Genomic DNA, 23,607 nt, shown 5'->3' with positions numbered 1-23,607 from the left:
AATTAAATATACTTTTTTCTTTTAATTTATATATTTAGAGACAAAATTATCTCAAAACTCCAAATTCCAAATGGAAGAATATCTGAATGAAATGAGTAACCCTAATGATTATTTCAACATATTTGAAGTTGAAAAAGTTTTGTTTACACGTGCGATCAATTTTATTTGTAAAATAACAAGCCCCATTTCACTAATGCAATTGACACAAAATATTATAAAAATATTCTAGATATATTGATGTAAAATTGACACAATTTATACAATATATTATAAAAAATTATAAATTATTCTAGAAAAATATTCACCTGGCTGCTCTTTCAATCCTAGCTGCGAAATCCACCACATTTGATTTCGTTTAGGCCACAGGAGCAACAAAAATACAAGTGTCCCTCGTGGCACTACAATTGGTATAAGCAAGTGATCACAATCACAAAAAGGAAAACTATATGAAGAAGATAAGTGGGACCAGTAGTATCACAAATCATTCCCTGCCTCACAATCTCTTCCTCTCATCAGTACCTTAGAACACAATCCATGTAACCACCACTAATAACATAGTGCTAAAATCAACAACAACCAAAAAAATAAAACTTTGCATCAACCATGGTTGCAATGGCAGCAGCAACAGCATCCTCCCAGTTGATTTTCTCAAAGCCTTGCTCCCCCTCACGTCTGTGCCCCTTCCAACTATGTGTCTTTGACACCAAATCAGTGCTATCAAGTTCAAGTAGCAGGAGAAAGCATGTGGGTGGGTCTGGAGTCAGATGCATGGCTGTGGGGGAAGCAACCACAGAAACGAAGAAAAGAAGTGGATACGAACTTCAAACACTCACTAACTGGTTGCTGAAGCAAGAGCAAGCTGGAGTGATTGATGCAGAACTCACTATTGTGCTGTCTAGTATTTCCATGGCATGCAAACAGATTGCTTCTTTGGTGCAAAGAGCTAACATTTCCAACCTCACTGGGGTTCAAGGAGCTGTGAATGTCCAAGGGGAAGACCAGAAAAAGCTTGATGTTGTTTCAAATGAGGTCAGTGCTGCAATTTCAATATTCCTTTGGTTTTTCTTTCTAGATTTATGTATCCCAGTTTGTTCAATTCAGTGACTTTGATTTTGGCCAAGTTAAAATTGTGAAAACATATATCCTAATTGTTTGTAATATTGGCAAGCAAACTTTTTGGCCTTTGAATGTGAAGGTTTTATTTAGGAAGCTATGCTTAACAATCAAGGTGCTTTTTTGCATTTATCAGGTTTTCTCAAACTGCTTGAGGTCAAGTGGGAGGACAGGAATAATAGCATCAGAAGAAGAGGATGTGCCAGTGGCAGTTGAAGAGAGTTATTCTGGTAACTACATTGTAGTGTTTGACCCACTTGATGGATCATCTAATATTGATGCTGCAGTGTCAACTGGGTCCATTTTTGGAATATACAGCCCCAATGATGAATGTCTTGCTGACATTGGTGATGACCCCACAGTGAGTATTCCATGGTTTATTTCAGTTAGTTATTCAAAAAGTTCACAACAGCCCAAATAAAATGTAACCTGCGCATCTTGGAAAATATAGTAGCTATGGATAATTAGATTGGCTAAAAGAAAACTGAAAAATTGCTTGATTTTTGTCTTTCGCGTGATTCATTATCTTGTAATATTGCGCCTAACAAGGCTTAAGAGAAAGAAAAAAAAAGTGGCAGAGAAACGAGTGGAAAACATGTTACTTTGGAGAAAAAGTAAATTACCATTCTTCTCATTTTTCAATTGAGTCTCTATAAGATGCTGAGATAATTTAATTACATTACTGAAAAATCTATCAAAAGGTTGGCTAATAAGTATGATCAAACATGTTACCATAAAGATTTTGGATTCAGTTCCTGCTAATGATTCTAATTGAGTCCTGGAAAATATTACATTCACCATGGAACAACTATCCTCCCTCCCTGCCTTATAATTTATCATCAAAAGGAAGAATAAATAAAAATAAAAAAAAAACATTTGCAAAAACGGATTGTTAATGAAATTCAGCACTTAACGTTATGCATATTGCTAACTTGCAGCTTGGCACAACAGAAGAAAGATGTATTGTGAACGTGTGTCAACCTGGAAGCAACCTTCTTGCAGCTGGTTACTGCATGTATTCTAGCTCAATAATCTTTGTTATCACACTTGGAAAAGGAGTGTTTGCGTTTACACTGGACCCTATGTATGGAGAATTCGTTTTGACTCAGGAAAACCTCCAGATACCACGAGCAGGCAAAATTTATGCTTTCAATGAAGGAAATTATCAGTTGTGGGATGACAATTTAAAGAAATATATTGATGATCTCAAGGACCCTGGTCCTAGTGGGAAGCCTTATTCTGCAAGGTACATTGGTAGCTTGGTAGGAGACTTCCACAGGACACTACTGTACGGTGGCATTTACGGGTACCCCAGAGACAAAAAAAGCAAAAATGGGAAGCTCAGGCTTCTATATGAATGTGCTCCTATGAGCTTCATTGTAGAGCAGGCTGGTGGAAAAGGTTCAGATGGCCATCAGAGAATACTGGACATTCAACCAGTGGAGGTAAGTACAAAAGGACTTTGAATGTCTCTAAACGCTTTCGAAGTTCGTGGTGAGTGTTACATTGCGTAGTCTTACTCATTCTTTTATCTTTTATGGACAGATTCATCAACGTGTGCCACTATACATTGGGAGCGTAGAAGAGGTAGAGAAGGTGGAAAAGTACTTGGCTTAAATGATATGTTAATGCAAAAGCATGGACTTTGTGTATGAAGACTATCACAAATCAGAACTTTTAAAGCAATACAGTCATGTGGTTTTAAAGGAAGACTCATTTTATCTCCCTCTCCCTCCATTCTTTGATGCAAAGAAAAAAGTAATGCCAACAATCTTCAGACTATTTAGAGCAAAAACTACTTATATTTGACATGTTTCAAATTGAATATAATTTTGTCCATTCTGGTTTTGTTTGTGGCAAGAGAAGCAATCATGTCAGTTATTTCAAACCTCCTGTCCATACTGATACAATCACGTAAAATGTTTCAAGATGATAAATTTTGTATCCTAGAAAAAACTGTTACATAATGCTCTCAATGAGAACTTCAGATGGACTCGGTATGTAACACGACCAAAACACTGGGAACTTTGTTAAGCTGCAGACATGTTACATGAATTTAGATGAGCCTCTCGGTTATTACCGAGTGGATGAAACTTGACACAAATGCACCAATGTATTACGACAACTATATTAAAACAAGGGTTAAATATGTTTTTGGTCCCTTAACTTTTAGTAAATTTTGGAATTAGTCCATTTTGAAACTTTGAACCAATTTAGTCCTTCATCTTTTGAAATACGTGAATTTAGTCCTTTTAATCAAATTTTGCTAAGTTTATTTGACATTTCAAGTACGTTTCATAATAATATTTGACTTAACATTAAAGCAAAAATGTATCAAAAAATATAAACAACTCAAATACAATCCTAAAATACGTACGAAACATCAAATAAAACTAACAAAATTTGATTAAAAGGACTAAATCCACGTATTCTGAAAGATGAAAGACTAAATTGGTCCAAAGTTTTAAAATGGACTAATTCCAAAATTCACTGAAAGTTAAAGGACCAAAAACATATTTAACCCTTAAAACAAGTACTGAATGATTAGGATAGAAGAAACATCACTTAAATAATTTAGAGTAAACAGAACTAATGAAAAATTATCAATTAATATCTTGTTTTTCTGCAACAGTTAACAAGTACAAAAGGAGTACGATCACGGTAATCAATCTTAAGATTCCTGATAAATTTAAATCCCAGCATAACTAGTCTTCCCCTACCCTCTTTTACATGAAAGTTCAACTGTCATGACATAGAACCAGAAATTGCTTAAATGACATGGAGTTCAATACAAGGCTGATAACCATAATTGACATCTAAATGTAACCCCAGTAATATTAATCCTTATAATAAACCAAAACAAAGGAGGAAGCTATCTACAATCACTTTTTAAGCTTGACCAAATAGGCTAAGCTTGAAAGGTATAAATGAATAGCGAATTATCATCATAAACTAAGTGTAACGTCAGCGAACAATTCTTTGGAACAATAGATATAAACATCTGCAGTGAGCTCGCATCAATAAGTCAAGCTGAGTCATTCTCCAAAGTCACTTTTTATGTACAATTTCCTTATCCACAGACTGCTGGTGATTTTTCTCTGGACATATTACGAAACATGTTCATACTTATTAGTAAAGAAAATTTAAATGAATGGAAAACTTCAGTAAAAATTAACAGAAAGATTGAAAAGAAAATTCACCGGGGCTTATAACTGTTATGCTTTTTGTGACAGATTTCATTGCAGACAAACAATCAGGGCCTGCAATATGAAAGCTTTTCAGTAAATTATGATCTATTTGACTTATAAAACTGATAGAGTTAGTCTTTTTACCTAGTATTTTTATGTCTTTCTCACACAGTACTTCAGCCACAGTTGAAAACTCAGGTGTAGCATGATTATCATTGCATTCATGAGATGACCTGTTAAACAACAGTACATCAGGCAGGAGAGTTGGGATTGATAACAAAATAGGACCTTAAGTAATAAATTAAAAACAATACCCTGAAGCATTATCCATTGAAGGACTTGGTGTTGGATGGCAAGAAAAATCTATGCCTTCACAAGAAAAATCTAGATCATTTAACATTTCTGTGAAGGAGAAGTCCATCCCTAAGGCATCAAAATTAGGAAAATCAATGTCAAATATGTCCAGTTCCTTTTCAGACTCGGATGTAGAAATCTCATTGGACAATGGATTGTACGAGCTCCCAGGCATATCAGCAGCATCAAAGTTCAACCTGCTTCTAACATGATCCCTCTTATTTATCTTCTCTGAATTTGTCTTGACAGGAGAAATACAACGACTCATTTCTATGTAAGCCATCTGTTTTGCAGGGCTGACCATAACTCTCTTTGTTGAAATCACAGTGCATCGACTGGGTGTAACCGCTACTGAAGAAATCTCAGCAGGAGATATTTGTGTATCACTGTGAGAAGATTTTGTTCTAGGAGGTGTCTTTGGAACTGGTGAATTACTTGGAACAGAAGATGTAGATTGGTTGAATAAACATTTAGCAACATTGGATCCCTGGGGTTGTGACTCCCTGGGTATGCAGTTCTCAGGTGAAGATTGAATGGCAGAAGGCTGAGCTACCATTGTATTGACAGCATTATCAGATTGTTGCAGAGCAGTTTGACCTGTGAATAGAGATAAATAGAAATGCATATGATTTCTTTAGATTAGCCAATAATTAACTCATGCTGAAGTTATGAGATAACCATACCTTGGACAACAATTTTCCTATTGGATGATCTACCACGAGGTTTTTTAGCAGTCAATGGATCATCCACAGCTTTGGTATCCTTTCTCTTTCTGTCAGATACAGTCAGTGTTTGTGTTGAGATGTTTCCACTCCGAGCATTAGAATTGCTAGATTGAGGCAGTGGCAACGTGTTCGATTTGCTTTGGACAGAAGTGTGGATTCCTAATACAAAAGAAGTGGGCAAGGTCAATAAGTCACTAACATAGCCTAAAAGGGCCTTTGTGGTTGAACTAGTGGAAAATGAGACAGTAGAAAATGGAGAACAATGCTTAACCATGCAAAGGTAAATTAACTTTCGTTCCAAAGTAATTCAAGGAAAAACACAACATCAATGAGACATGAATTAAACTACATAAATAATTAACACCACCTTCAACCTAAAACTATAAGATACATTTGTGAGTCTTCTTTATATGTTGTTCAATTTTTTTCATTTCTATTAAATGTAAAATTTCGACTCACACTTGTATTTGTAACACCAACCACGTCTCATTGAACAAGTACTCCTTCAAATTACAACTTGGTGCTTAAACATGTGATTATAATTGCAATTAGTTGCCTTTATATACTAATACTTAAAACATGATTTGAGTATTGATTAATCAATCAAGGAGTTCCTGCATAAGAGAACTTATATATTTCTCCAAGAAGAAAAATCATCAAACAGCGTGCTCATATATTAAGAAAAACATCTAAGGCAGGGGCAGAGGTTTTACCTGGTTGAGATTTGAGAGTATATGTGGGTTGAGTAATAGCTGCAACTGTAGATTTTGCAGCAGGCGCTGCAGCAGAGAGGTTTCCACTAGCATTGTAAGCAGTCATTACATTCTGCATGCCTTGCAACAACATCTGAACCCGTTTCTTCTCTTGCTCTACAACAACCCGCTCCTGATCCAACATCACTTTCTGCTCCTTCAGGCAGATATACTCATCCAGCATCTCCCCCAAAGTCAGCAAAGACTTCGGTGCCTAAAAACCCCAAATTTTCGTCAACACCTTAAATACCCACTTGAACAAATACATAACTAACCGGATAAATATTAAAAATTTAAAAATCAATTTAAAAAAAAAATTACGCCCCAGATGCCCAAATCTTCATAAGAACGGAGAAAAACAAAACGGTTGGGAAAAATATAAAGCGAGAATCCAAAAAATAAAAAACCCTAGTTTAAGAATAAAAACGAAGTTCCAGATGGTCAAATCAGCATAAAATCGAGTAAAAACAAAAGGGGGGAAGAAGATGCAAAAACATGCATTAGAGCAAAATAGGGTGCAGGGATACCTCGTGAATGGGTGAATTGGCGATGAGAGAAGAAGCTTCGGTTCTGAAGGAAGAGCGAGTAGAAGAGAAATTGTTGTCGCAGAGGTATCTGTCAACGATGAAAGCAATCTGATTAGGCGTGACCTTTCCCTTCCCAAACACCTCCGGCTTTCTGACTTTGGATTGCTTCCCCGCCATCTGTTGCTACTCTCGGATCAGATCAGATGAAAGAGGGAGAGAGTGTGATGAAAGAGGGGGAGAGAGTGGTGAATTGGTTGTGTTAAAAAGGGTGCAACAAAGAACGCGGGAGAATTTTTGAACTAGGGCATGAAACTTGCAGTTTTGGCGGTAATAAGCAAAACGTTCCCCCACACTCAAAATCTTGGATTCGGTGAGGTTAAGGAACCAGGAATATTTATTAGGGAGCAAAATTTGGTCGAGGTAACTCAATTTCATGATTCATTTTTATTATATTAATAATATTAAAATAATATTAAAATTTAGTTTTGTGAAAAATAAATATTATATTTTATAATACTAAATCATAGTCATTGACTCCTTTCTTCTTACTAGGTCATTAAGTTTAAGTTTAAAGTTTGTGATGAAATTTCTCAAATTTTTGGTGAGAATAAGTTGAGATAGAATATTTTATAAAAACTAAGATAGAATGAAATCTTTGAGTTCTTCATTTTGAACGTTGAAGAAAGAAATCTTTGAATAGTCAAACTATATATTATAAGAAATACTTTATTATGGACAAAATTAATTTATCTACCAATTTAATTTTTAATATTATAAATTCTTTATTTAAATTGATAAATCAGGTATAAATAAATAAAAACAATTAAAAAAAAATGTTGACTAACGTATGCTCATAGGCGTTTATATTTACACTAGTATTTATAATGAGAAAAAGAAATAAAATAATTCTATAATCAATATCTTAACATAACTAAGCAATTTATAAAATCGTTTCAAATTTAAAATAAAAGGCGTGCTCTTTTATGGATAAAACTATATTTAAGTATAAATGCTAAAACAAAAATGAAAAGAGTGCCAAATATGTGTATGATATATATAAGGGTATAAATGTGTCTTTTGAAGTACCTGAAAATATGATTACCCGGTAAAATATTTTTGTAAACTCTAATAAATGTTTGAAATTCTTGATATTTTTTCAAGTTCTACTTATTAACAAATTTAATTTAAAATTAAAAATAAAGAATAGCAATTAGTATAATTAAAATAATTAAGAATATTTTAAATTAAAATAATTATATTTTTAAATACATGATTAAATTAAATAATATATTTATTAATTAATATAAACAAGATAACTATATACAATACTTTATTTTTATTCAATAATTGTATTTTTTATTTTAGTTATAATTATAGAAACATGGAGTTCATCTTATATAATAGAAATATCTAATTTATATATGTATTATTAGAAATATTGTTATTTATTTTTTTAATAATATCTTTATTATTAGAGGTTATAATATGTTTTCTATTTATTGTATTGATTTGTTTTTTAATATAAAAGAAGTATGTGTTATCTCACAAACACATGATTTCATCTCATTTTTATCTTTTCACTGGAATTTAATATGGTAATTTAGAGCTTTTCCAAAATTGTGTTGAGCCAATAGATTCACGGTTTTAAAGGATTTTTGCTTTTCTTTTTCCTCTGATCTTTTTAGGAATAAAAAAAAAAAGTCTTTCAAACACAACCTTATCTGCAAGTATGTGAACACGAGAGTTAACTTATATCTAATTTTTAACCCAAACACCCACCGCTGTAATTAGCAGAAACAATATCGGTTTAGTACTTGCATTAATCATTTCAACAATGTTGAAAATTAAAATATATTATATTTAAATTGTTTGAAATTAAATTTTTTTTATTTTTTAAATAATTTATTTCGATAAAAAATTAAAATATCTTGCATTTTAATTTTATGTTTGGATAAAACAATTGAATTTATTGTAAGATAAAATTTTATTTTAACAGTATTGTTATGAATTAAAATTAATGGTAATCTATTGATTTGATACAATTACTCATGATTAATATTATTGATAATCATGATTCATTACTCATTACTAAAATATATTATATTTAAATTGTTTGTAATTATTTTTTTAAAATAATTTATTTGGATCAAAAAATTAAAATATCTTGCATTTTAATTTTATATTTGGATAAAATAATTGAATTTATTGTAAGATAAAATTTTATTTTTAACAGTATTGTTATGAATTAAAATTAATGGTCATATATTGATTTGATACAATTACTCATGATTAATATGATTGATACTCATATGATTCATTACTCATTACTCTTTATATTCATTATTTGATTTGTATCCTTCATGGGTTACTATGTTGTATGTATAAATAAGACTCTTCCTATCAATAATAAGACATACAAAAATTACTCTCTATTCTCTCATTCTCTATTTTTCCTTCTAATGTATATTCTTCCGTCTTCTCTCTATTATGCTTTATTTTATAACATGTTATCAGCATGATGCTCCAATCACTAATAGAAGCTTTTCTTCTCTAATGACAGTAACGATAGTGTTATGCGTCTCTCAATCCCGACTCTTTCTAATCCTTTTTCAAATTTATAATTTTACATTATATTCTTCCTCTAGTGATAAGAATTGTTTAACTTTATCAATTTTCATCTATGTCTTATTATTTTTATTTTTATTATGATAGTGATTATTATTATTATTTTGATGATTATTATTATTATTATTTTATGTGTTAGTTCTAAACACGCGAAACGTTGCAAAATTTGGATTTGTGACCTTCGATATTACAAGGAAGAATTTCTTATATTGGATTTTAAATGTTGAAATACATTTAGATGCAATGGATATTGGGATACCATTAAATAAATAAATAAAATATCTAAGCAACTAATTTACTCATGCGACAAAAATATTGTGAAAAGAGATTTTCCAAATATTATGAATTTATTTCATGCCTATGTATAGCTGGCTGGACAAAGCAATAAAGCTTTTGATGAAAAATCATGAGATCCGCCTAATATGCTTCATCCCTAGAAGTGAATGTAGCAATAAATATGTATAGTTGAACAAAACAATGAGCTTTTGATAGAAAATCATGAAACTTGTCCAAATTGGTTCTACTCCATTCCAGAAGTGAATGCAACAACATTTGATTTACATTTTCATGATCGTGATTGTGATATTGATTATGGACATGGTTATAAAGAAAACTTCAAAGGCATATTTTATCACCAAAAGTGGCACAACAATTAAATGTAATAAAAAAACACAAATTTTGTTACATTAATAAAAGTTTTAATTTTTCTCCGGGTGCTTACAGGGAGTGAATTAAATGAATGAGAGAGAAAAGCTCAAAGAAATAGGGAGAAACTTGAGCATTGAGAGAATCTCGCAAGTGCTAAGAGCGTGAGAACAAAGAGTGTTAGCAATAACGATGCTTGTAGATACTGAGAGAGAAGGGGCGAGAGACTAAGAGAGCGAGGGAAAAGGGACCATGTGAGAGTGCGAACGAGTGAGAAAGATTAGTTTATCCATGGCTATTTACTCTTTACCAATTTGAAAATATTTCTAAGTTTAACACTAGTCTTATAGTAAATATGATATATTATATCTTTTATCTATTATCAATCTATCAATCTATATATAAGAAAAATTACCATTACATAAATTACTATCCTAACATTGCATATTATTTTAACATTTCTAAACGTTATGTTGGGTAATCTATATTTAGTCAGGGCGACGAGCTAAATGAGTTTGATTAATATGGGCTCACCACAAAAGTGTTTATGTATTTTTGTATATGTGTTTCCATGTGTCAATGTGTTTGTATTAGTGTTTTCTTATTATCCTTGTATCTGCATGTTTGTGCGTCCACTTGTTTGTTTATCTATGTGTTCGGGTGTCCATGTGTTCATATGTTCGTGTGTCCTGGTGAATGTGAGTTTGTGCACTGATTTGACTTTGGCATGATTATGGGTTTGAACCTTAGTGAATCCAAACTAAACTTTCTTTTTGCCAAAATTTTCGTTGGCATGAAGGTGAAATGGCAGAGAAACCCTAACCACCTTAGATAGGCAGAAAGGAGGGCTGCAAAACCACTAAATTATGGTCATTAAATGGCCATTAAGCACCTTTTTAATTAATTTTCGTTGTAGGAGTAAATGGGGTAATTATTGGGTGGTGTGGTGAGAGAGCAGGGAATTAGAGGAGGGAATAACACTGCATTGTTGTGAGGTTACTAGGTTACAAATTTTTAGAGCACTAGAACTGAATTGCAGAGAGATTGAGAGCTATTGATTGGAGAGTCAAAGGGAGGCCATTGGAGATCAACAAGGAACTCTAGCAATTGCAATTTGAAGCAAGGGAATTTAGGTTATGGGAGATTTTATTCGATAGTTTTATGTTTAAGGATTAATTGCATGAAATGTATCTTAAAATGAATGCATGTGTTATGTCTTTTCTGCGATTTTCTTGTTTCTGGAAAATTTCCAGAAACCGCCTGGCAGGCTAGTCATAGCCGCCAAGCAACTCATATTGATCTTGGTGTTTCCTCGATTCGTACGAGGAATTGCCTGGCAGTGAGTTATGTGCTGCCAGGTGACACAAGGCCATAACCCAGTTTTTGGATTTTTCTTGATGAAGTGCCTGTCGGTGATGAACACCAGCCATCACCGACAGTCGGCTCAAACTTATTCACTCGAATTTGACGTTTTGCGTGTTCTGGAATGATGCTGATTAGAGGGAAAGGAAGTCCTAATCATTTGTGGATGATTAGGCTTCATCCATCATTGAATTCCATGTGATTGGAGGTTAATTGGGATGAAAATTGTATGAGCATGAAGTTAGGGTTGATGATTTGGGGTTCTAAAAAATTACACCAAGTTGAGTGGTAAATGTTATAAAAATTTCATGTATTAGGAAATTTAGGAATAAATCATGAACCTGAACATGTGAGTGAAGCTTATTGGATTGTGAATTGATGAAAATAAGAACAGTTGGAGTTGAATAGGGTTCACAGGTTCAGGGAGAAGTGTTGGGTTTCTGGAATAGTAGGAACCGCCTGGCGGCACCTAATTTGTCGCCAGGCACCATGTTAGAGTTATGGGTTTTGTGAGTTTTGGTGCATGGTGGTGGTTAGGGGAAACTAATTTGGGTCTTGTGTAGTAAAATTTTGGAGCTGGGGAATTTTATAGGGATTTGCCTAACCTGGAAACTTGTGGTAAATGTTACTAAGGTTAATGTTGATGTATTGGAATTGACATGATTTAAAATAATGGAGAATTGTATCTATGGAAGATTAGTTAGATGATGCAGAGAAAGTACTACAATGGATTGGTGAGATGATAATTAAGAGTTCATGAATATATATATATATATATATATATATATATATATATATATATATATATATATATATATATATATATATATATATACACATGTAAGAGCTTAGATGAATAAACGTGGGATCGTTAAGCTATAGATTAGGATAATGTATTGAGATAAATGAGACTATTTAATGAATGGTATGGTACCAGTAGTGTCCCTAATTGATTGTGATGAGGTGTTCAAATCAGTGGTATAAGGCATAGCATTAACTTAATGTTAATGGTGGTTAATTGGCCTAATAATAATATGATTTTAAGTGAGAACTCTTTATGTAGTAATCATGATGGATATAGGCTGTTGTGGGCACTGTTATGGAGCTATGATATGACAATTGGTTTTGGTTGAGTGACTAAATGAGTAAGGATGTGAACAAATGGTGTCTGAATCCAAACCAACACCATTACTGCGCAAGTACTGGTGTGGCGATGTTCCAGTGGGTAATAGGGAAGGGTGGCGCCTGGCGGTGAAGGCAATCCCACTAGGCGATACTGTGAGGCAAATGGGATTTGCTTATTTTGATGGTAAGTGATCTACAAGGCTTTGGTGATACTTTAAAGGTCGGTTTGTAGGTGTTCCTTGAGTTGTAACGTATCCCTTGAGTTGTGGCTCGGGATCAGGGTTAAGCACGTGACATTCCTTGAGTTGTGGCTCATAATGACATCTCTTGAGTTGTGGCTCGGAATGGCATATCTTGAGTTGTGACTCGAGATGGTGGATGAACATGAGGAACTCTTGATTTGTGGCTTAGGTTGGCGAGTGTTGCCGGTGTGAGTGTGCACGTTGTGACGTGTACGGATGGGTCCAGTTAGATTGTCCTCCTTAGTATTAAGCTGACGAGTTTGGTAGTCTTGGAACATTACGAATATTATTCTTATTGGGAACTCCACCTGGTGTTAGGGTGTGTGATCCGTAACAAGGTTTCCCACACGTGCTCTATCAGTTGTGACTGATAGGTGTGGCAACAAGACATCTTGAAGTACTCATCAGGAGACGTAGAACACGATTGACATGGTGGTGGCCATGTGTGTGAAATCAAAGGATATGAGTTCCTTTGGTGTGATTAAAATTATATATTTTATATGTATATGTTTTATTCTGTTAGCTCACCTTATCTGCTTGTGTTTGACGATGATCGTATACGCAGTACACGGGAACATATGATGTTACAGGTGGATCGGGTGAGGCATAGTGCCAGAGCGGGGCTAGATTGGGAGAGAGTTTTATCAGAGTCTTTGATGTTTTATGATTTTGAAATAAATTTCTAAACACTTGTGTGATGTTTCTATATTATTTCGAGTTTATAATTTATGGATTTTGGATTGTTTACTTATGTATTAAATGTTTTAAATTTTCCCGTGATTTTTGGGAAATGACACTATAATAAATGAGGCATTATTGTTTATGATTTTATTTTATTATTAAAAAAATCTGTAATATCCGGTCGGATGTTACATTGTGTGTCCACATGTTTGTGTGTTGTGCGTCCGTGTGTTTGCGTGTTTGAGTGTCTATGGTGTCCACGTGTACATGTGTCTGTCAACTCTTATATCTATGTTTTATGTCTCAGCACGTCTGTGTGTCAGTTTGTTTGTGTGTTCACGTGCCTGTCTTTTATGCGCCTTATGTTTGTGTGTTCTTGTGTCCAATTTTTCGTGTGCATGTGTGCCTGTATGTTTGTGTGTACTATGTATGCATTTTTATGTGTCTGTGTGTTCGTATGTCCTCGTGTTCGCGTGCTCTTATGTTTGTGTGTTAGTGTGTTGGTGTGATAATATGCTTGTGTTATTCATGTGTTTTTTCTATCATGTGTTTGTGTGTCCATATGCACTCATGTTTGTGTGTTTGAGTTTCCGTGTGTACATGTTTGCATGTCCATGTGTCTGTTCATCCAGCTCTCTATGTGTTCACATTTTTGTGTGTTTGTCTATTTGCATGTCATCAAAAGTGTGTTGTGATTCTCTCTTCAATCTCATAATGCAATCACATTCGACATTATTTGTGAAATTTCTCAATTCTCATTATAGACAACCCTAATTCTAGCCACTTCATCTAAAATGTAAATAACACATCTTGTAATAAATTTTCCACGAATTCTAAGAGTGAACATGACATAAAACGAGATGGTGACATGGCACTCTGTTTACCACATAAAATAAAAACATTAATGTCATTGGTCATGGTGGACTAAATCCATGAGTTTCAAAAGGAAAGGGACCTAGCTAGATCAAAATTTGAAAGAAAGACTAAAACCAAAATTGCTTAATAGTTTAGGAACTAAAAAATATAGTTAACCGTAGATAATTTTGGCAACTTAAACTTGTATAATTATTGTCTATATGATAACCTACAAATAATGTATTAAATATACGAGCAAGACTCGAATGCAAAATCTATAAGTATGCATGGAGACTTGTTTAGAAGGACATAGAGCAGTGAATGTTATTCTTTTACATACAAATTGTATGTATATACATATTTGTAAAATTTTAATTTTAATTTCTTCTTAGCACATATATACCTAAGGATGTAAAAAAATTCGTATTTGCGGGTATCCGAGAATAAAATCTGCAATGAGTAAGAATTGAATATTATAAATGCATACCCGTTGATATTCGTACTCGTGAAACTCTAATTTACAAAAATATCCTAATTTATAAAAAAAAGTACAATTAAGAAAACACAAATAGCAAAATCCTAACACATGTCATCTTCTTAATTAGTAAATATTCAGAGTTAAATGAACACACACAAATCCTTTGGAAAACGATACTCAAACATATTTCAAATTACTATTTAAATGATTTGGTGCACATGTCAAAGAGTTAACAATAAACAACTTGACAAGAAGATAAAAGGACCTATGACTATGAAAGGAAAAACGAGAAGAGAGTGAATGAATATATAACCTTAATTGGGATCAAGTCAAGTTCAATGATAGAAGAAATTCCAATAATGCCAAAACATGCATTGGTTCATGTAGGAATAATGACACACAATCCCCTTACAATTGACAGAAAAAGTCATCACCGTAATGAACTTCTAACAAACCTAATGTAGTTCATCTCAAAAAAATCATAATCCACACAAAACAAGAATCTCAATTAGGATTCAGAGTTATCAGTAGTTTATTCTTTCTTCCTAAGGAAGGTGGAAGAAAGAAACACATACTTAGAATTCAACCCTTTCTGGCGAATTTGGAGACTCCAAGAGGAATAAACTTCACATTAAATAAACTTCACAAATAGTAAGATCAAAATACTCACTAATAGAATTTTTCATATTTCATGGATTTTTTCTTACAAATTATTTGCAAGAATTTTTTTTTTGTTATTTTTCCAAAGAATTTTAATTGGCATGTAATTTCTATGTGGATAATTATCTTTTACAAAATTATAAAATTCGCAAATATTTTCTATAATTTTTTTGTAAAAAATGTTTTTTGCAAAATATTTTTCAAAAAAATTGGTATCAAATTCTTGCAAATCATTATTTATAACAAAATTTACAAGTATTTCTTAAAAAAAAATTATAAAATTTAATTAGTAAGGAATATGTATTTTTTTTAGCAGTGATTAAGTTTTAAACTAGAGTTCAAAATATTTATTTTAAAATATTAACATTTCAAGGGTTTGTTGGTGAATTAATTATAATAAAATTAAAGTTTAAAATATTTGTCTGAAAAGATATTAAAATTTAAGTAACAATTGAAATGAAACTAAAGTTTAGACTTTATTGAAAAAATAAATAATATTTTCTTTATTTAACGGTAAAGTAAAGAAAAGCAACTTTACGAAACTTCATGGAAAGTGAGTCTACTACGGACCGCATACAGTAAGTCTTTTGGGGGTAAAAACAGCAAAGTGAAGTGATTGAGCTAAATTCTGGTAGATAAAAATGTAATATTAAAAATTAGAATAAGGAAATACTTTAGTTGCGATTTCATATCAATTTTGTGATATCGAATCTCAAATCTTAAACTATCGACTTGTAATATCGAATTCAAATTCTTAAACTTATGATTGGATAAAAAATTTCATAATTTATAAGATATTTAAATATATTAAATTTAAATTTATCTTATTTTAAATTATTTTATATTTTAAAATATTTCATTTTCATAAATTAATTTAATTTTATCAAATTTTAATTTTTCAATTTAAATAAAATATTTTTACTTTTATTAAATGTTAATAATTATTTAAATATGAACAAATATATTAATAATTTTGTAGTTAATCTTTATTAATATTATTTTTCAGTTAAAATTTGTCAAGATTTTTTCAATTGATATTTGAAAAAAAGAAACTTCATTAACATCACCACAATTTTTTAGATTAAATTGAGAACAATTAAAGTTATTTTTACGAAATTGATGACGAGATATTTTTGCTAACTTTTTAATGTCAGCCAAAAATTCTCCGAATGAATATTAATAAAAAAAGGTCCTAATAAGTAATATTCATCGATAGACTAATATTTGTGTTGTTAATGATGAAAAAAATAATCATTGTAAATATAAACAATATATATATATATATATATATATATATATATATATATATATATATATATATATATATATATATATATATATATATAATCTCATACAATGTCTGAGAAAATTCTAACTAATAGTGATGAATTTATTCGAAGTTTAAATATGAATTAAAAGTCTCTTATTAAGTAACATATATTTACAAGAGAACTAATAATAATAATAATATTAAAATTTAAAATATATGTCTTAAAACAATATAAAAATTAAATGCAATAGAAATTTAGATTTTGTTTAAAAGTTGAATTTAAAGAAATAAATAATATTTTCCTTTCATTATAAGGTCATTAAAATAAGGAAAGAGAACTTTATGAGACTTCATGTAGAAGTGAGTCTACGCACCTCACAGAGTAAGTCTTTGAGATAATATATAATAAGTTAAAGCAACCTTTATTAAGACAACTTTCTATAATAGAAACAAGTCTACACGCAGCCAAATTTCCTCACATAAAGCGTTTGAGGTAAATTTCGTTGGGTAAAATTTTAATATAAAAAATTATAATCAGATAATATTTTTTATTGCGGTTTCACACACAAAAGTCGGAGATCGAATCTTAAAACTTAATCAAGGAATTCAGAACTTTTGGGTTTTGTTTGAGGTGAAAATATTAAGTAACTTGTTATAATAGTAGCGAATTTAGGGCAGCAACTTTTCTCCAACAAAATGTTTGAAGTGAATTCTGTTCATTCAAAATTTAACATAGAGAGTATCAGAATAATAAAAAAAAACTGTAAAATTCGAATAAGAATCAAAATAGAAATAATGTTTATAATAATATAAATATAGATGATAAATATAATAAAAGAATAAGGTTTAGATTAATTTTGATTGATAGATGATAAATATATATCCACTTATTCCAGGAAAGAAAGTAGAACAACTTACTCTTCTAAATCTTTTTCTTTATTCAATTTCTAATTAACATTTTTTTTTCTTTGTAGGACTAAAAGTCGTCCATGATTACCTTCTATTCCTATAGATTTAGAAGTTTTGTAAGAAGACAAAAATTTCTTTCGAAGAGACCATATTTACTATAGTACAAGAACTTTTCAAAGAAGTTATGCTCCTAAATTCTTAAATGCGGGTGAAGAATTTAATACTATGTATTGGAATGAAGTTTTATTATAAAAAATAGTATCCGCATTCTACATTATAGCAAATATGTGACTAACCATGTTTAAATCTTAAAAATCCACATATATCACAAATAAAGAAATGAAAAAAGGATGGAGAAAGAGTGACTTAAAATAGTAGAGTGAAGAGTGAACTTGAAATAAATTTAATAAGTTATCATTTGAGTTATTATTTAATACTATATTGAATTAAATTACACATTATTTATTAAAGAATATTAACAAAATATGTTTAAAAATTGTGAGATATGAGTAAAAGAAAAAAGGAATGAATACAAGATAAAAATTACGGAAGTAAAATGAGGGAGGGAAACTTGTTTTATACATTTCTTCTTAAGTTCACCTTTTATTTTTTTATGTAATATAAAATTCTATTTTTATAATTGTTAAATATGTCAATAAGGAAGAGTTAAAATTGTATGCTTTGTTGCATTCCATATCTATTTTTAACACACACACACACACACACATATATATATATATATATATATATATATATATATATATATATATATATATATATATATATATATAACATATATATGTATATATTAATTACAACAATACTACATTAGTAAAAGACAACTTCTATGAAGGTTGATGTGGTGCCACTTTGTAACTATTGCATCATTGAGAATCACAAGATGGTAGGTACGATCTTACATATATATAAACCCGAATTCGTTTTGTCAAAAAACACATAGACAACAATGAAGAAGATTAGTGTCTTCACTTTTTGGTTGATTTTGGTTTTGCTGGGAGTGTTGTGTTGTGAAGGGTGTTGGAAGCATGAGAAAGAAGCTCTTGCTAATATCAACAGTGTCTACTTCGACAACAATTTACCTTGGGTAGACACCACTGACTGTTGCAAATGGGACAGGGTCGAGTGTAACTCCACCACAGGGCGAGTGGTGAAACTTGATCTTTCTTATGGAAGTGATTATCATCATGGATATTGGATTCTCAATTACTCCCATTTTCTTGTGTTTGAAGACTTGAAGAATCTCAACTTGTCAAGCAATGACATATATAGCTGCGTTGAAACCGAAGGTTCCATCTTTTTCTTTTACAGAATGAAATAACGTCTTGTATCAGAAGGTTTGATGTTATATGTTACCATGCTGTGAAATAATTTAGTAACAGTACTGGGTTGGTATAAGAATTATAATATTGAATAATTTAGAACAAATCATAAATATGCAGATGTTGAATTCGTGGTAATTTAAGTCTCGTCTTTTTGTCTTGCAGCATTAGGACTAAATAATCTCGAGGTCCTCGATTTGAGTAATAATTCTGGCACCCACAATATCTTATCATGCGTGCTTGAGTCTTCATCTCTTAAGGTTCTATACTTACAATTCAACAATTTCGATGCAACTTCATACCAAGGTCAGTTTTTATACATATTTTTCTAAGTAGTGCAACGTGGAAGAGATTGATAATCATATATTTGAGGTTAGATTGAAGATAACATCATTAACGTGACATCAGTGGTAATATTCCTGAACCGAGTATCATCAATCATGCATCACTAGGGGATTTGAATGATATAGTAAAAACTGCATTAGTTTGTAGCAGCTGGTTGTTACTAATAACGTGTTTTTTCACAACATAGGCTTTTGTTGGAGAAATATTGATTTCTTGAGGAAAAAGAGGTAACATAATGCTGTTTCTTGTAGGTTTATTCTCCATGTTGGTAAATCTTGAGGTTCTTGACCTGACCATGTGCGAATTCAGCGACGATGACATTGCATCTGCTTTGAGTGCCCTTCCATCTCTCAAGTCTTTAAATTTAGAATCTTGTACTCAATTGAATTGGAGACCACTTCATAGTAATGACACACTTTGCACTTCGTATCATTTCCTTTCTTTATCTATGATTAGTTAATTAACTATGATCAGTGTGTATGAGAGTAGGTTTTTCAAAACTGAGGACATTGGAGATCCTTTACTTGACTACGGTGGAGTTGGATGACAGTAACTTAAGGTCTTCAGGTTGTTTTTTACATCTTCCATTAAATGTTTTCTTAAACATGGTTCACAAGTCTTATGAGAATATACTACGGCGTCATCTAACAACTACTAATAACTGGATGATGTATCATGCAGAAAAAGAAGAATTCGCATGGCCATCCAATCTGCAATTCCTTGGATTAAGTAGAAATAGTTTCAGTAAAAAAGTCTTTTCTTCTCTAAGCGGGCTTAGACATCTCAAATCTCTTGATATAAGCGGAAACGATTTGGAAGGATCTTTAAATATTAGTGGTTAGTACCTAAATTATCATGGATTTTTCTGAACTTGTATATTTAATTTAAGTAAAGAATTTTATTGTATAGTTCTATATATGCTCAACAAGTGAATAATATTATAATACTATACTCTCTCCAAATGGTATTTTCAATCAAACCTTTCTTTGTCCCTGGCAGGATTGACATCAAGCAATTTGGAAACTCTTGATTTCAGTCGGAATCATATCACCAATTTTGTTGAAAACCAAGGTATAAGTGCAATTGGTGTTTCATACACTTAATGTTTAGTTTATTTCAATGCAATTATAATTTTTTTTTTTCATTTTCTCCTCTCTTCTAATTTAGTACTTTTCTCCACATAATTTCTCAGATTGGTCTGGGCTTAAGATGCTGAAGGAGTTAAACATAAGCTATAATAAATTCAAGGGGCCACTTCAACCATATTTTGCTGACTTCTCATCCCTTAGGAAGTTGGATCTTTCTAATAATCACTTTACTGGTAACATTGGTTCTAGCCTTGCAAGTCTTACATCCCTAGAATATCTTGGTTTTGAAGGAAACCAATTTGAAGTCCCTGTTTCATTCACACCATTTTTCAATCATTCAAATCTTAAGTTCATCTATGGCAATGGGAACAAAGTCATACTGGACTCACACTCTTCTATGAAAAAATGGGTTCCGAAATTTCAATTGCAAGTGCTCAGTTTGTCTTCAACGACTGAGTCCCATTCTCTCCCTATTCCAAGCTTCCTTCATTACCAATACAATTTGACTCTTCTGGATTTCACTGGATGTAGACTAGAGGGAGAATTTCCAAAATGGTTGTTGGAAAACAACACAAAAATGACATACCTTGTTCTTAAAAATTGTTCCTTCACTCAATTCCAGGTACCATCTCATCCCCATCTCCACCTTGCAGAAATGATTGTATCCCACAATGCAATATCAGGTCAAATCATGAGGCACAATATCAGTTCATTTTTCCCAAATTTGGAAATTTTAGACATGTCTGAAAATGCAATCAGTGGTTCAGTTCCTCGTGAATTTGGCCTAATGAAGTTACTGCAAACACTGGATCTCTCAAGCAATCATTTATCGGGAGAAATTCCGCATGAGCTAATCAACATGAGTTCATTGAAGACATTGGATCTTTCTGATAATCAGTTAACAAAGGTCACATTTGGAGTTGGTCACAGGTACACAGGAAGCATCAGTTCATTGGACATAAGCAATAACCAATTGGTGGGAAAAATTCCAAGCCTCATTAAAAATATGTCAGGATTGGAGCATCTTAGTATGTCCAATAATCATTTTGAAGGATCTATTCCGCAGGAATTTGCAGAACTTAAAAATCTAATATATCTAGATCTCTCCCAAAATAATCTGACTGGTGAAATTCCACCTTTTGTAAGTTCTTCAGTTAAGAGTATCCATTTGAACAACAATCATTTAACAGGACTGTCCAAAAGAACGTTCCGTGGAGGCTCTTCCTTGGAGTTGCTAGAACTTAGCCACAATGAAGTAACCCATAACATTGAAGACATGGTAGAAGACATTATTTTTATAGATTTGAAGATTCTTCTTGTGAAAGGTAATCACTTCAATGGGGATATACCGAGTCAGTTATGCAAGTTGAAAGGTTTAACCATACTAGACTTTTCTCACAACAATTTAACTGGTGTGATACCCAGATGCTTGGGTAGAATGCCTTTCTACAATGAAGACCCTGAGGAGCTACGTAGATTGTTTTATGGCATCATTCGTAATACGCCCAATTCTAGATTTGACAGACAGATACCAAATGTGGAAGAGACAGCAAATTTCACTACAAAGGGGAGAACTGACACTTACATGGGGAGTATCCTTGCTTACATGTCTGCAATTGACTTATCTCACAATAAACTTAAGGGCAATATCCCATCTGAGCTTGGAAACTTGAAAAGAATACAATCATTGGATTTGTCACATAATGATTTGACGGGGAAAATTCCTACTACATTCTCCAAGTTGCGACAAACAGAGAGTTTGGATCTTTCATTTAACAAGTTGAGTGGCCAAATTCCTTCACAGTTGAGTGAATTAACCTTTCTTTCTTCATTCAATGTATCTTACAATAACTTGTCTGGTGCAATTGAGAGAAGAGGACAATTTCTGACATTTGAAGAAAGCTGCTTCAGGGGTAATCCATTACTCTGTGGACCTCCACTAGCAAGAAGTTGCAATCCTGAGCCTGATATTTTCCCGAGTGACTCCGACAACGGAAACAGTGGCAGTTGGTTGGACAAGTTCGTTTTTTGTGTGACATTTGCCGTGTCATACGCATCATTTTTGTTGGTAACTGCAGCGGCTTTGTACATTAATCCTTACTGGAGGCAATTATCCTTTTACTATGCAGAACTGGTGAGCCTGAATTGCTACTACTTTGTCGAGGACAACATGTGCAAGTTTTGTAATCTTGGAACTGTGTAACATATTACCCTGTGTGTCTAAAACATCACTGTCTTGTATGTTTGCTCTAAGTGTGATACAGTAGTTTATTAGTTATGTATACGTTGTATGAAAATCGTATGTACTTTCTCTTTATAAATGGTTACTAGAATACACTCTGACTTGTTAAGTTAACAAAAATTTTACGGTACTTTTTTCTTATAATACTTATTTTTTATAATACCATGTTTAACTTTCTCATTTTATTTATTCAGATTTAAATTTATATTTAGATTTTTCAACACCTATTTTAGTAATTTTCTTTTAAAATGATGCTAAAATTTAAAAGTACATGTATTATGCCCAAACTATATAAATTCTTATTTATTATATTGAACTCTTGGAAGATATGCCCCACCTTAGAATGATGAAGGTAGAATTTTTTGCTCATTATTATAAACTGGTGAAGAATAGGTTTGATTTCTAATGAGCACCATCGCAAAATTATGAAATTCATATGGACAAAAAGAAGGTCCTCCACTCCTCCCTCCACTACTTCATATTCAAATTTAATGAAAAGGACAAAAGAGGCAGCAATAATCAAATCACCGACCAATTGGTTATCAGTGAAACATTGATATGATGTCAAGAAATTCTATCCTGTCCTAAAGTTACACTGTCATGTGAATAATAAACATTAGATTTATCTCCATGACTAGTAAATCCAAAATCCTTGTCCCATTCCTACAATTATCGATAACATGCCCTGCTCTTGAAATTTGTTCTCCTTTCCCTTTTACTATAGCCAGATTCATTTTTCGTTAGATTCGTTTATTGTATTTGCACGATGAGCGAAACCCAGCCCCAGGTTGATGAAGTCCCACACAAAAAAAGTTGGCTTTTATAATTGTTGTCACCATCTTCTTGTGTTCCTTTTTATCGTGTTGAATTTAATATGGTCAAAGATCAAGTAGTGGTGACCCAAAAGAAAGGAAGAGAAAAATGTCTCGTTGAAAACTTTTATCCATCTTGCACAGAATAATTTAGCAATGTTTTTTTGGAAGAAGGCATTGTAAGGAGTGCTTAATGACCTGTAACAACACAACTACTTTATAGTGGTCCAAGAAACCTTATTTACATGCTTTGACCTTTGGTGGAAACG

General features: G+C 32.1%; 3 protein-coding genes across 3 annotated transcripts; 2 read left to right on the top strand and 1 right to left on the bottom strand.

Moving 5' to 3' along the window:
• Positions 1 to 526: 526 nt before the first annotated feature.
• On the top strand, positions 527 to 2,961 carry LOC114183425 (fructose-1,6-bisphosphatase, chloroplastic). Its single transcript, XM_028070445.1, has 4 exons — positions 527 to 1,029; positions 1,250 to 1,474; positions 2,052 to 2,558; positions 2,659 to 2,961. The coding sequence occupies exons 1-4, from the start codon at positions 604 to 606 to the stop codon at positions 2,728 to 2,730; spliced, it is 1,230 nt and encodes a 409-aa protein (XP_027926246.1). The 5' UTR covers positions 527 to 603; the 3' UTR covers positions 2,731 to 2,961.
• A 964-nt stretch (positions 2,962 to 3,925) lies between these two features.
• LOC114183964 lies at positions 3,926 to 7,032 on the bottom strand. Its single transcript, XM_028071178.1, has 7 exons — positions 6,660 to 7,032; positions 6,094 to 6,346; positions 5,339 to 5,539; positions 4,616 to 5,252; positions 4,446 to 4,534; positions 4,314 to 4,373; positions 3,926 to 4,211 (listed from the first exon to the last, which is right to left on the bottom strand). The coding sequence occupies exons 1-7, from the start codon at positions 6,834 to 6,836 to the stop codon at positions 4,162 to 4,164; spliced, it is 1,467 nt and encodes a 488-aa protein (XP_027926979.1). The 5' UTR covers positions 6,837 to 7,032; the 3' UTR covers positions 3,926 to 4,161.
• An 11,391-nt stretch (positions 7,033 to 18,423) lies between these two features.
• On the top strand, positions 18,424 to 22,656 carry LOC114186362 (receptor-like protein 56). Its single transcript, XM_028074430.1, has 7 exons — positions 18,424 to 18,818; positions 19,017 to 19,157; positions 19,448 to 19,600; positions 19,686 to 19,763; positions 19,878 to 20,033; positions 20,196 to 20,267; positions 20,389 to 22,656. The coding sequence occupies exons 1-7, from the start codon at positions 18,479 to 18,481 to the stop codon at positions 22,485 to 22,487; spliced, it is 3,039 nt and encodes a 1,012-aa protein (XP_027930231.1). The 5' UTR covers positions 18,424 to 18,478; the 3' UTR covers positions 22,488 to 22,656.
• Positions 22,657 to 23,607: the final 951 nt, after the last annotated feature.

This window comes from Vigna unguiculata, chromosome 5, assembly GCF_004118075.2.
Source record: "Vigna unguiculata cultivar IT97K-499-35 chromosome 5, ASM411807v1, whole genome shotgun sequence".
NCBI lineage: Eukaryota > Viridiplantae > Streptophyta > Magnoliopsida > Fabales > Fabaceae > Vigna > Vigna unguiculata.
The sequence above is the reverse complement of the archived record's forward strand: the minus strand, read 5'-3'. Positions and strand labels throughout refer to the sequence as shown.

Excerpts from the sequence above, each read along its gene's own strand:
- LOC114186362 (XM_028074430.1), top strand. The coding sequence starts at position 18,479 with ATGAAGAAGATTAGTGTCTTCACTTTTTGGTTGATTTTGGTTTTGCTG. Across the intron at positions 19,601-19,685 it reads GAATTGGAGACCACTTCATA|GTTTTTCAAAACTGAGGACA; the intron begins GTAATGACACAC and ends GTATGAGAGTAG. Across the intron at positions 19,764-19,877 it reads CAGTAACTTAAGGTCTTCAG|AAAAAGAAGAATTCGCATGG; the intron begins GTTGTTTTTTAC and ends TGTATCATGCAG.
- LOC114183425 (XM_028070445.1), top strand. The coding sequence starts at position 604 with ATGGTTGCAATGGCAGCAGCAACAGCATCCTCCCAGTTGATTTTCTCA. Across the intron at positions 1,030-1,249 it reads TTGATGTTGTTTCAAATGAG|GTTTTCTCAAACTGCTTGAG; the intron begins GTCAGTGCTGCA and ends TGCATTTATCAG. Across the intron at positions 1,475-2,051 it reads ACATTGGTGATGACCCCACA|CTTGGCACAACAGAAGAAAG; the intron begins GTGAGTATTCCA and ends GCTAACTTGCAG.
- LOC114183964 (XM_028071178.1), bottom strand. The coding sequence starts at position 6,836 with ATGGCGGGGAAGCAATCCAAAGTCAGAAAGCCGGAGGTGTTTGGGAAG. Across the intron at positions 4,535-4,615 it reads TCAATGGATAATGCTTCAGG|GTCATCTCATGAATGCAATG; the intron begins GTATTGTTTTTA and ends GTTGTTTAACAG. Across the intron at positions 4,212-4,313 it reads CATAACAGTTATAAGCCCCG|AGAAAAATCACCAGCAGTCT; the intron begins GTGAATTTTCTT and ends TAATATGTCCAG.